We start from the raw sequence: 13248 nt of genomic DNA on the forward strand, positions 1-13248 counted from the left end.
GGATACATTACAGAGCTCAGCCAAATGAAAGAAGATTTAAAGGGATTCATCACATGTATTTTTAGAAAAATCTGATTACCATGGAAATGAGTGATAAGGGAAAGGGTAGTCTGAGTATTGTCCAGCCTCACTGGCCTCTTAAAAAGAATAGCTGAGACAGATTGGTTGCTAAGGACATGTTGCCCACCTCGTAGGAGTGTAGTTGTTATGCAGTATATACCTAGAAATCAGATTTCAAATGAATCGGCTCCTTTGGAAGGTCCTGGATAATCCAACATGAAGCAAAAAGATGAGAACAACATCAAGAGAATGACCTGGAGGTCTGTCAATGGAGTGAGAACAAGCCAAAGGTCTGTCAAGGCAATGAAAATGACATCAAGGTCTTCAAGTGAATGAGTATGATCTGAACATCCATCAAGGGAATGACAGTGGTCTAAAAAGGGTAGTCAAGGGAAGGAGATTGACCTAAAAGGTCGATCAAGAGGATGGAAATAGGCTGAAGGTCCATCAAGAGAAAGAATGAGCTGAAGGTCAATCCAGGGAATGAAAAATGATCTGAAGGTCAATCCAGGGAATAAGAATAAGAATGAGCTGAAGGTCCATCCAGGGAATAAGAAAGAGCTGAAGGTCCATCCAGGGAATAAGAGTGAGCTGAAGGTCTATCCAGGGAATACAAGTGAGCTGAAGGTCCATCCAGGGAATGAGAATGAGCTGAAGGTCAATCCAGGGAATGAAAAATGATCGGAAGGTCAATCCAGGGAATAAGAATGAGCTGAAGGTTCATCCAGGGAATAAGAGTGAGCTGAAGGTCCATCCAGGGAATGAGAATGAGCTGAAGGTCCATCCAGGGAATGAGAATGAGCTGAATGTCCATCCAGGGAATGAGAATGAGCTGAATGTCCATCCAGGGAATGAAAAATGATCTGAAGGTCAATCCAGGGAATAAGAATGAGCTGAAGGTCCATCCAGGGAATAAGAGTGAGCTGAAGGTCCATCCAGGGAATGAGAATGAGCTGAATGTCCATCCAGGGAATGAGAATGAGCTGAAGGTCCATCCAGGGAATGAGAATGAGCTGAATGTCCATCCAGGGAATGAGAATGAGCTGAATGTCCATCCAGGGAATGAGAATGAGCTGAAGGTCAATCCAGGGAATGAGAATGAGCTGAAGGTCAATCCAGGGAATGAGAATGAGCTGAAGGTCAATCCAGGGAATGAGAATGAGCTGAAGGTCAATCCAGGGAATGAGAATGAGCTGAAGGTCAATCCAGGGAATGAGAATGATCTGAAGGTCCATCCAGGGAACGAGAATGAGCTAAAGGTCCATCCAGGGAACGAAAATGAGCTGAAGGTGAATCCAGGGAATGAGAATGAGCTGAAGGTCCATCCAGGAAATGAGAATGAGCAAAAAGTCCTTGAAGGGAATGAGACTGAGCTAAAGGTCTGTCAAGGGAATGAGCAAGAGATCCATCAGGAGAATAAGAAAGCTACAGATCCATTGTTAGGGATGAGAATTACCTAAAAGGTCCAACAAAGGAATGAGGATAACCTTCATATCCATAAGAACAATGATAATCATTTAAAAATACAACAAGGGAATAAGGATTGCCTAAATGCATATCAATAGAATGAAAATGTCATGAAGGAATGGAAGTCCCCAAAAGGGAATAAAAATGCCCAGAATGAGAATGCCCCGAAGATCCGACAAGGGAATGAGAATGCCCCGAAGGTCCGACAAGGGAATGAGAATGCCCCGAAGATCCGTCAAGGGATGAAAGTGACCTAAAAGGTCCGTCAAAGAAATGAGAACAACCTGAAGCTCAAAGAGAATAAAGCTAAATCCATGAAGGGAATAAGAACAACCTAAAGATCAGTAAAAGCAACAAGTATAGCACGAAGGGCGTTGATCAGCTGATCTGATTGCCAATCATCAAAAACATTAAATATTTTATATATATATATATTTATAAATAAATGTTTAACATTTTCTGGGTTGAAAAAAATGTTGGAAAGCCGGTACCCAAGGCAGCGAGGTATAAGGTGCTGCCACAGAAAATATTGTAGGCGTCATTTCAATACAGATTTTCAGACTTCTTGTTAGATATGATTTTGCATTATTGCTTTTTGTACTATAGATCTTTCCTAATCTTTATGCATCGGGTTGTCGTGGTAACGGGGCACCCTTTCAGCTGCTGAAGTAATGCCGCTGGCACCGTATCACCAGCATTCTGGAAGGAAGAGGAGACATGAGTTTGGCTTTGAAACTGATCCCCTCTTCTCCCACCAGAGACACAGGAAGTTTCCCCAAAGCTTCTTCCTTTTCAGGAAGGATGACCCCCTATGAGCCCTGTACATTGACTTTAAAAGTCTCGTGGATAATCTGCTTCCCTTTTTGTTTTCTATCCCTAGTCTGTGAAAAACAAGAATTAAAACAAAGGCGACTCTGTTTGCCGGGCCAAACAGAAGGGACACATAAAAGGAGGTAGGAACGGCCAAACTAACCGAGCAACGGGGTCTGCCGCCGATCTATTATGTATGTGTGCATCCTGTAAATACGCACATGCTCCATGTATATGTATGTTCTGGGAATACCTGACTGTAGGGTGTGTATACATATCGAAATATTGAAGTGGAAAGTGAGAGAGATGGCGATCCTGGCAGCTGGATTTACTATTAGATACATTCAAGTGTTTTGCATAATTTTTGCTCAGCACGAACAGTGGTAGTGGCAGCCATGCTGGTGTGTATAGTGTAAGACAAAGGGGTATTTCGGCTTTATACATCTTATCCCCATCCACAGGATAGGGGATAAGATGTATGATCACAGGGGTCCTGCTGCTGGGGACCCCTGTGATCTTGGTGCAGCACCTGGCATTCTGTGCCGGGCGCTGCCTCAAAGACAGGGACGTGACGACATGGACACGCCCCCAAGTGACGTCACTCCAAGCCCCTCCATTCATGTCTATGGGAGGGGGGCGTGACGGCCGTCACGCCCCCCTCCCATAAACATGAATGGAGGGGGCCTGGTGTAACGTCACTTTCCTGTCTCAGAGGCAGCGCCCGGCACAGAATGCTGAGGGCTGCCCCGAGATCGCGGGTTCCCCAGCAGCAGGACCCCTGCAATCATACATCTTATCCCCTATCCTTTGGATAGGGAATAACCCGTTAATCTAGATTAGCTGCAGATAGCAGCCGGTACCTGCAGCGTATGAGCCGGGCCCAGCTCGCAAGCCTGCTTCATACTCCCTTATCAGACCTATAAATGTACGTCGTGGGCTTGGCAAGGAGATAACAAAAACCTAGGTGCCAGGACGAAATCTCACCTGGCGTCTGGGATTTGTAGAGCCCTGATATATAGAATATGTAGAATTTTAAATCCTGAGTATAAATGTCTTTAATCTGGCCTCTATAGGACCCAGTGTCTTCCGGATTATCAGACATTCACATAAAGTTGTTTGTTAATCGACATTGTAAATGGAACTCAGTCTATATAGACCAAATACAAAACACACGCCCAATAAGCTATCCAATTGCACAGTCCGTCACGCCGTAAATCAAAACCAATCCTTGGCAGGTGGCTACGGGTTAGTGCACATTTTCTATGACAATACAGACTTTGCTTTCCTTGTAATATATGTTCAAAGAGAATGTGATAGAGCTCAAAAACATCTCACCTGTGACCGGCCAGGCGTGCCCGAGTACAAGAAATGGATCAGGCACTCAGGTGAGATAGTAACAGCGCTGAAGCCCGGCCGGTGAGCAGGTGGGCGCAGCGATGGATCAGTCAGGAGATAGGGGACCGGTGCCGGCTCTGTATGGCCTGATAAGACTGCCCATCATGGGGCTGTGCGTTACAGTGTGTGCACAATAATAATATATCCTCCTCCTCATTGACCCGTGGCTGGTGTGTAATGAAAGCCACAAACGCGCACCACTGATCTCCAGAAATGAGAGGACTTTGGCTGGGTTTCCTTCTCAATATAAAAATAAATGTATAATAATCCAATTTCCCTTTTGATGTATGTCTTGTCACAATGGGCCTGTACTCTACTGTCTGGGAATCTAGGACTTGTGGGATGGATGTGCATACAAATAATACCCCAATCCAGGTGCAGCAAGAGAGCAGAATTCTTTAAGAGATTGTCCATTTATATGCAAATAAGGCTTAAAAGTTATGTTCACCTTCACCTTACCACTTTATACTTAATACATAGACATAAATAGATACTTATCCTGTACTGATCCTGAGTTATATCTTGTATTATACTCCAGAGCTGTACTTACTATTCTGCTGGTGGGGTCACTGTGTACATACATTACATTACTTATCCTGTACTGATCCTGAATTATATCTTGTATTATACTCCAGAGCTGTACTCACTATTCTGCTGATGAGGTCACTGTGTACATACATTACATTACTTATCCTGTACTGATCCTGAGTTATATCCTGTATTATACTCCAGAGCTGTACTCACTACTCTGCTGGTGAGGTCACTGTGTACATACATTACATTACTTATCCTGTACTGATCCTGAGTTATATCCTGTATTATACCCCAGAGCTGTACTCACTATTCTGCTGGTGGGGTCACTGTGTACATACATTACATTATTTATCCTGTACTGATCCTGAGTTATATCCTGTATTATACCCCAGAGCTGTACTCACTATTCTGCTGGTGGGGTCACTGTGTACATACATTACATTACTTATCCTGTACTGATCCTGAGTTATATCCTGTATTATACTCCAGAGCTGTACTCACTATTCTGCTGGTGAGGTCACTGTGTACATACATTACATTACTTATCCTGTACTGATCCTGAGTTATATCCTGTATTATACCCCAGAGCTGTACTCACTATTCTGCTGGTGGGGTCACTGTGTACATACGCTACTTATCTTGTACTGACACAAAGTTTCCATTCTGTCTTACGCAGGAGGATTAGATAGGCGCGCACTCACCATAGTTGTCCCACACTCACTATGGAGTGGTAAAGAATCCACAGTATGCCCATCATGATCATGTTGGCACATCCAGTTATCACAATAAAAGCTGAAATCACGAGGCCCAGCAGGGCGATGTTATCCAGATGGGTATCCATGCTCGACCAGTCCAACACCCAAAGAATGGTGGGCGCATGGCTGATGGCGTCCATGCCAATTTTGCCTCCAAAATATTTCTTGATGTTCTCTAGATGCAGCTTGCATGGTAGCAATCCCCGGTCCCCGATCAGCTGCTTGTTTTGGTGGTAAGCCACGAGGAAGGCCACAACTACGAGAGAGGAAGAGACACGAATCACAAGATATACAGCACTACACATCCTAGTCCAAATGGAAACGCGTTTCGGTTCACGCAACAGGGACCTGAAACGTGTTGTCTGTTACATCTATAAAGTTGCAAAGCTACAACTCCCAGCATGCCCGGACAGCCAACGGCTGTCCGGGCATGCTGGGAGTTGTAGCTTTGCAACATCTGGAGGGCCACATCACTGGTCTATGCTGTTATTAGGGTTGCACCTACTGTTAAGCAAAACACAAAAGGTAAGTGTCCATGCACACGATCACACATGAATGGCATTACCTATTGTTTCCGATGGGCATGCGCAGTAGTTAACATTGTGATGTTTTATCTTATTCCACTGTGGATTTAAAGGGTTACTGCGGTGGAAAACAAATTTATGCTTATCCACTGGTGGCAAAAAAGTTAAACAAATTTGTAAATGACTTCTATTTAAAAATCTTAATCCTTCCACAACTTATCAGCTGCTCTATGCTCCACAGGAAGTTGTGTAGTTCTTTCGAGTCTGACCACAGTGCTCTCTGCTGACACCTCTCTCCATGTCAGGATCTGTCCAGAGCAGGAGAGATTTGCTATGGGGATTCGCTCCTTCTCTGGACAGGTCCTGACATGGACAGAGGTGTCAGCAGAGAGCACTGTGGTCAGACAGAAAATAAATTCAAAAAGAAAACCACTTTCTCTGTAGTATACAGCAGCTTATAAGTACTGGAAGGATTACAATTTTTAAATAGAAGTAATTAAAAAATCTCTTTAACAGTTGATTTAAAAAAAAATAAAATAAATCCAGAGGAAGTTCTTTTCTTTTTGAATTTCCTTTCTGCCTGGAAAACTTTTTTTTCTTAAATCAACTGGTGCCAGAAAGTTAAACAGATTTGTAAATTACTTCTATTAAAAAAATCTTAATCCTTCCAGTACTTATTAGCTGCTGAATATTACAGAGGAAATGATTTTCTTTTTGGAACACAGAGCTCTCTGCTGACATCACGAGCACAGTGCTCTCTGCTGACATCTCTGTCCATGTCAGGAACTGTGCAGAGCAGGAGAGGTTTGCAATGGGGATTTGCTCCTACACTGGACAGTTCATGACACGGACATAGGTGTCAGCAGAGAGCACTGTGGTCAGACTAGAAAGAACTACACAACTTCATGTGGAGCATACAGCAGCTGATAAGTACTGGAACGATTAAGATTTTTGAATAGAAGTCATTTACAAATCCGTTTAATCTTTTGGCACCAATTGATTTAAAAAACAAATTGTTTTCCACTGGAGTACCCCTTTAAGGGATATTACGAAATTTTTGTTTACTTGACTGTGCTACAGGGGCTGTAAAGTTAGTGTAGTGCCTCAGTCAAGTGTTGAAAGGGAGAATGGCAGTGCTTCAATGGGTGGAGTGAACACTTGGTGGGAGGGAGTTAATTATCCACAGGGCTGCAGGGAATTGTAGTTTTAAGAACAGCATGCATGGAAGGGAGCCTAGTTGTGCTGCAAATGGTGGGGTGGATAATGTGTGGGAGGGAAAAAAAAGTGACCTCACACAAACAAGGGATCCTGGTACTTGTAGTTGGAGGGAGGGGACTCCAACATGAAATAGCCATTTCACAAAATGAAAGCAGCAGAGTTATGGTGGACTCACACGGAGAACGCCAACTTCCACTTATAGAGGTCTATGTGAGGAAAGACTCAAAAATGTCTTAAAAAATATATATAAATAAATAAAAACATAGATAGTCATGGACGTAAATGTTGGCACCCCTGAAAGTTTTCAAGAAAATAAGGTATTTTTCACAGAAAAAGATTGCAGTAACACATGTTTTGCTATATACATGTTGCTGTGTGTATTGGAACTAAACCAAAAGGAAGGAAAAAAAGCAAATTGGACATAATGTCACCTAACTCCAAAAATGGGCTGGGCAAAATTATTGGCACCCTTAACTTAATATTTGGTTGTACATCCTTTGGAAAAAATAACTGAAATCATTGGCTTCCTATAACCATCAATAAGCTTCTTACACCTCTCAGCCGGAATGTTGGACTCTTCCTTTACAAACTGCTCCAGGTCTCTCTTATTGGAAGGCGCCTTTTCCCAACAGCAGTTTTAAGATCTCTCCACAGGTGATCAATGGGATTTAGATCTGGACTCATTGCTGCCACTTCAGAACTCTGCAGCGCTTTGTTGTCATCCATTTCTGGGGCTTTTTGACATATGTTTGGGGTTATTGTCCTGCTGGGAGACCCAAGATCTTGGATGCAAACCCAGCTTTCTGACACTGGGCTGTACAGTGCGACCCAAAATCCGTTGGTAATCCTCAGATTTCATGATGTCTTGTACACATTCAAGGCCCCCAATGCAAGAGGCAGCAAAACAACCCAAAACATCATTGACCTCCACCATATTTCACTGTAGGTTCTGTGTTCTTTTCTTTGTAGGCCTCATTCCGTTTTCGGTAAACAGTAGAATGATGTGCTTTACCAAAAAGCTCTATCTTGGTCTCATCTGTCCACAAGACGTTTTCCCAGAAGGATTTTGGTAACTCAAGTTCATTTTGGCAACATTTAGTCTTGGTTTTTTATGTCTCTGTGTCAGCAGTGGGGTCCTCCTGGGTCTCCTCCATAGTGGAGTCCTCCTGGGTCTCCTCCATAGTGGGGTCCTCCTGGGTCTCCTCCATAGTGGGGTTCTCCTGGGTCTCCTCCATAGCGTTTCATTTAATTTAAATGTCAATGGATAGTTTGCGCTGACACTGATGCTCCCTGAGCCTGCAGGACAGCTTGAATATCTTTGGAACTTGTTTGGGGCTGCTTATCCACCATCCGGATTATCCTGCGTTGACACCTTTCATCAATTTGTCTCTTCCGTCCACGCCCAGGGAGATTATCTACAGTGCCATGAGTTGCAAACTTCTTGATAATGTTGCGCACTGTGGACAAAGGCAAATCTAGATCTCTGGAGATGGACTTGTAACCTTGAGGTTGTTGATATTTTTCCACAATTTTGGTTCTCAAGTCCTCAGACAGTTCTCTTCTCCTCTTTCTGTTGTCCATGCTTAGTGTGGCACACACAGACACACAATGCAAAGACTAAGTGAACTTCTCTCCTTTTTATCTGCTTTCAGGTGTGATTTTTATATTTCCCACATCTGTTACTTGCTCCAGGTGAGTATAAAGGAGCATCACATGCTTGAAACAATCTTATTTTTCCACAGTTTTGAAAGGTGCCAATAATTTTGTCCAGCGCATTTTTGGAGTTTGGTGACATTATGTCCAATTTGCTTTTTTCCTTCTTTTTTGGTTTAGTTCCAATACACACAAAGGGAATAAACATGTGTATAGCAAATCATGTGTTACTGCAATCCTTTTCTGTGAGAAATACTTCATGTTCTAGAAAAATTTCAGAAGGTGCCAACATTTATGGCCGTGACTGTAAAAAAAAAATAAAAAAAATAATAATAAATAATAATAATAAAAATAATAATAATAATAATAAAAAAATAAAAATAATAATAATAAAAAAAAATAATAAAAATAATAATACAAAAAAATAACTCATACTTTAAGCATTCTGCAATTTTGAAAAACTGTTACTGAGCCAAAAAACGGCGTTAATGGGAGAAATTTTTTTTTTTAATGGGTATGAAGTTTTATATTTCCCTATTGACTCCCTGTTAATATCTTGCCACAACATTTTTGGCCCAAAAAAAAAAAAAAAATAATAAATAAAAAAAAAAACATATTCTATTAGTACAAATGGTGGCCCTTGTCTTGTTGTCTTGCAAACCCCACAGGCCCCTACAGGAGGGAAATTACATATAGATCAGTATTTCTCAACCAAGGTGCCTCCAGTTGTTGCAAAACTACAACTTCCAGCATGCCCGGACAGCCAAAGGCTGTCCGGGCAAGCTGGGAGTTGTAGTTTTGCAACAGCTGGAGGCACACTGGTTGGAAAACCTTGATCTAGGGCAATGCTACTTCGCACTACTGACGAAGGCTGACAGGTCACGATGAGAGTTGTAGTTCTGCAACAGCCGGAGACCCTCAAGTTGGGGGAAATTTCGCCTAAGACTTGGCACGAAGAAAGTCATAAAAAAGTGCCAGCCCCTCCCCCTCCTAATAAAGTCATTTTCATTGCAGCAGACGAACATTATCTGGCCCGTAAACGCGGCCCGCTGCGGCCAAACGGAAGCGCTTTCCCTGCGCGGTCTGTCTGAGGGATTTAATAACAGCACATAAGCCGGAGACTGCCGCCTTGTAAGAGATCGGCGCTCGGCGCGGCTGCTTAAATAATTTTTGGCGTATATATATATATATATATATATATATATATATATATATATATATATATTTTGTTGTGGTTATACGGGGAGACTCCGCAGAGAATAGTCTGTCTGGATGAACTCTGCCGCCAATGCGCACTCATCGATCTAATCCCAAGTTTTGTCACAATTTACCATTTTCTAATAAACTTTGCAAAATTGTGCGTGCAGCGTGTTTTTATTTTGCGCGTTGACTTTTGCGCTGAATTTATCATCATCTTATTTTGTGCTATTTTAATGTCGTTTGACCCAGGCTTCATTTCTAATAAATAAATTTATAATAAATAAAATAATTTTTGCGCAAATTTAACCTGTGAGCGGGTAGCATACGAATGCGTTGTATTTTTTTTTTCGCCATTTTTTGGACTAATACAGGGCTTCCTGTCATATTTCAAAAATTCCATTGCAGTTTTGTGCCTCAACATTCTGTGAATTTCTTGCTACATTTCATATTTAAAGGGTTACTCCGCTGCTCAGTGTTTGGAACAAACTGTTCCGAATGCTGGAGCCGGCGCCAGCAGCTTGTGATGTCATAGCCCCCTCTATGACATCATGCCCCGCCCCCTCAATGCAAGTCTATGGGAGGGGGCGTGTCACGCCCCCTCCCATAGACTTGCATTGAGGGGGCAGGGCGTGACGTCATGAGGGGGGAAGGCAATGATGTCACCAGCTCCCAGTGCCAACTCCAGCGTTCGGAACAGTTTATTCCAAACGCTGAGCAGCGGAGTACTCCTTCATTAAGTACCTGTGGTCCATTCCAAAAAATTGGGGGAGATTTTAAGGTCATTAAATAGTTTAAGGTGCCTTGATCACTAACCTTTTTACAGTTTCTTGATACACCCTCCCATTCCCAAGATATGAGGGTTTATAGTTTGTATGATAATTCTGGGAAGTCAAATGGGCGGGAACTTATTTTTAATAATGGGAGCGACTATCAGGTGATGGGCGGGATTATACAGCAGTCAGGGGGTGTTAGGCATAGATGCCCCTCAATGAACAACATTCAAACCCCCCCCCCCCCCCCGAATCAGTACAATTATTAAAATTAAGCTCACGCCCATCTGACTAATTACATGAATTGCCAGACAAAATATAAACCCTCATATCTCACGAAAGGAAGGGCGTATGAAGAAACTGTACATAGGTGTGTAATAAAAGCATCCTAGGCCATTCAACCTCTTAAAGGGGTACTCTGCTGCTCAGCATTTGGAACAAACTGTTCCGAACACTAGAGTCGATGTCGGGAGCTCATGACATCATAACCCCGCCCCCTCATGATGTCACACCAGCCTCCTCAATCCAATCTATGGGAGGGGGCGTGGCATGACGGGACAGGGCTATGATGTCATGAGCTCCCGGCGCCGGCTCTAGTGTTCGGAACAGTTTGTTCCGAATGCTAAGCAGCGGAGTACCCCTTTAAGGATGAAGGGCGTAACTGTACTGAGCTGAGCACACTTCATACCTATCAGCAGCCAGGACCCACGGTTAATGCCGGAAATCGCCGATCAGGCCGATGCCCGGCATTAACTCTTTAGCCGCTGCAATCAAATTTGATCACGGCATCTAAATGTGGGATCTAACATTGCCGGTAGATTAGGGGAGTAGGTGGCTGGAGGGCCCTTACCTACCTCCTCGCCGTCCAATTGGTGCTCTATGGGGATTTGCCACACACACCGTCCCATAGACTTGCATTGAGGGGGCGTGACGTCACTACCTCCGCCGCCCGCTCCAAGCGTTCGGAACAAAATGTTCCGAACGCTGGGGCAACGGAGTACCCCTTTAAAGGGGTACTCCGGCCCTAAGACATCTTATGTCCTATCCAAAAGTATAGGGGATAAGATGTCTAATCACGGGGGTTCCGCCGCTGGGGACCCCCGCAATCTCTCATGCAGCATCATCAGCCCCATGAAGCGAAGATCCCTCCATGTCTGATGACTCTCGATCATGGGGTCGGAGTAACGTGACGTTCCGGCTCCGCCCCCTTGTGACATCACGCCCTGCCCCCTCAATGCAAGTCAAATATGTCTGAACAGGGCCTAATATTTCTCACAGCTGAGGGTTTGATGCAGATGTGTTACGTTATGCGCTCCGGCTGCACACGCTGGCCGTGAGTGCAGGGTCCCGTTACCTGCTGCTGCCGGCGGGGCTGGGACTCGCATCGCGGGACGTGCCCGCATGCGAGCCCCAGTCCGTCACTCACCTGGTGCTTCTCCTGCCCCCGCCTCTGCTTCAGCGCGCATGTCCCCGTCACCTAGGGCGCGCACGCCAAAACTTTAAGATTTATAGGGCCAGTGCGCTCATTAGTGTAATCCACCTGTGGCTCATTGATACATTCCTCCACCCTCCTCACTTCCCTGCCAAATCTTTGTTGCCTTGAGCCTGAGAGAAAGCATTCCTGTTATTGCCTTGCCGTGTATCTGATCCTTTGCTCCGTGACCTGACCTTGCTCCTTGCCGCCTGCCTACTGACCATTTGCTACGTTCCTGACTACACTACTGTGCCGCCTGCCCTGACCTTCTGCTATCCTGACTACGAGCTGTCTTATCCCTCCTGTGCCTCGCATCTCCTCAGCCGCCTGTGTGGTCGATCCGTGCCAGGGGTAGCGACCTGGGTGCCGCCTGCCGCAGCAAGTCCATCCCGCTTTGCGGCGGGCTCTGGTGAAAACAAGCGGCCCCTTAGACTCCGCTCCCTGGTACGGTCCGAGTCATCTGCCACACCAGTCCAGCAGCGTTCCTGTCTTCTGAAACGTGAGTGTTACAAGATGTATCCTAACAGCAAAAACAACAACAAAAACTCCCTCTCCTGTCCAGTCTTTGCAACCATGTATCAGTGCAGGAAAAAAAAAAGTATCAGGCGAGTGTTTAAAAAGAGATTGGATACAATAATAACAAAACTACAGCCGAGAAGTTTTTAGACTCTGGCTATACACAATGGATCACTTCCAATCAAACACAGCAAGCAGAGATCTAGAGAAAGTGGGGAAATTCAAAGTAAAATAAAAAAAATTGTAACGAAATTTTGAAAATAAGTTTATTTCTAGTTGACAATCACTACTGACAGCCATTATGTAGCCAGGGGGAGCTACATAGGCACCTGCACTGCTACATTGTTGCTGTTGTGGTATTTTATTCATAAACTAGCACATCATGACGGCATCAATAATAAGCAAAACACTTTGAGTACGGTAAATCAGTTTCCTCAAGATCCATTCTGAAAACTGCGAGGGGAATTCAAAGAAGGGCCGGCGGATTGCACAACAGCATCACATGACAGCAGTGAAGTACTGAGTAATGGGATCTTACATCAGTGTTTCCCAACCAGGGTGCCTCCAGCTGTTGCAAAACTACAACTCCCAGCATGCCCGGACAGCCTTCGGCTGTCCGGGCATGCTGGGAGTTGTAGTTTTGCAAAAGCTGGAGGCACCCTGGTTGGGAAACACTGTCCTAGAGAAGAGCGTGCACACACCTAGTGCTGCAAGGACCTCACTGACCTACCAGAGCGACCTGTGTGAGAGCATCCACCTATAACTACTATGGGGGAGTCAGTGGGGGGACAAGCCTGGGGCTATTCTAATGGTGGGGTAATAGTCCATTCAGGCTGCCGCACTGAGAAATAACAGAGGACATAGATATACAG

At 44.4% G+C, this 13248-nt stretch overlaps 1 protein-coding gene across 2 annotated transcripts in view; it reads right to left on the reverse strand.

Annotated features, from left to right (window-relative positions):
• The window catches only part of LMF1 (lipase maturation factor 1), a 330318-nt gene that overhangs the window by 298258 nt on the left and 18812 nt on the right, over positions 1-13248 (reverse strand). For both annotated transcript variants that reach the window (XM_056533475.1, XM_056533471.1), the window contains exon 2: positions 4968-5277. In XM_056533475.1, coding sequence (XP_056389450.1) covers positions 4968-5277 — 310 coding nt within the window. The remainder of the gene's footprint in view (positions 1-4967; positions 5278-13248) is intronic.

The sequence above is a fragment of the Hyla sarda genome, chromosome 8, assembly GCF_029499605.1.
Source record: "Hyla sarda isolate aHylSar1 chromosome 8, aHylSar1.hap1, whole genome shotgun sequence".
NCBI lineage: Eukaryota > Metazoa > Chordata > Amphibia > Anura > Hylidae > Hyla > Hyla sarda.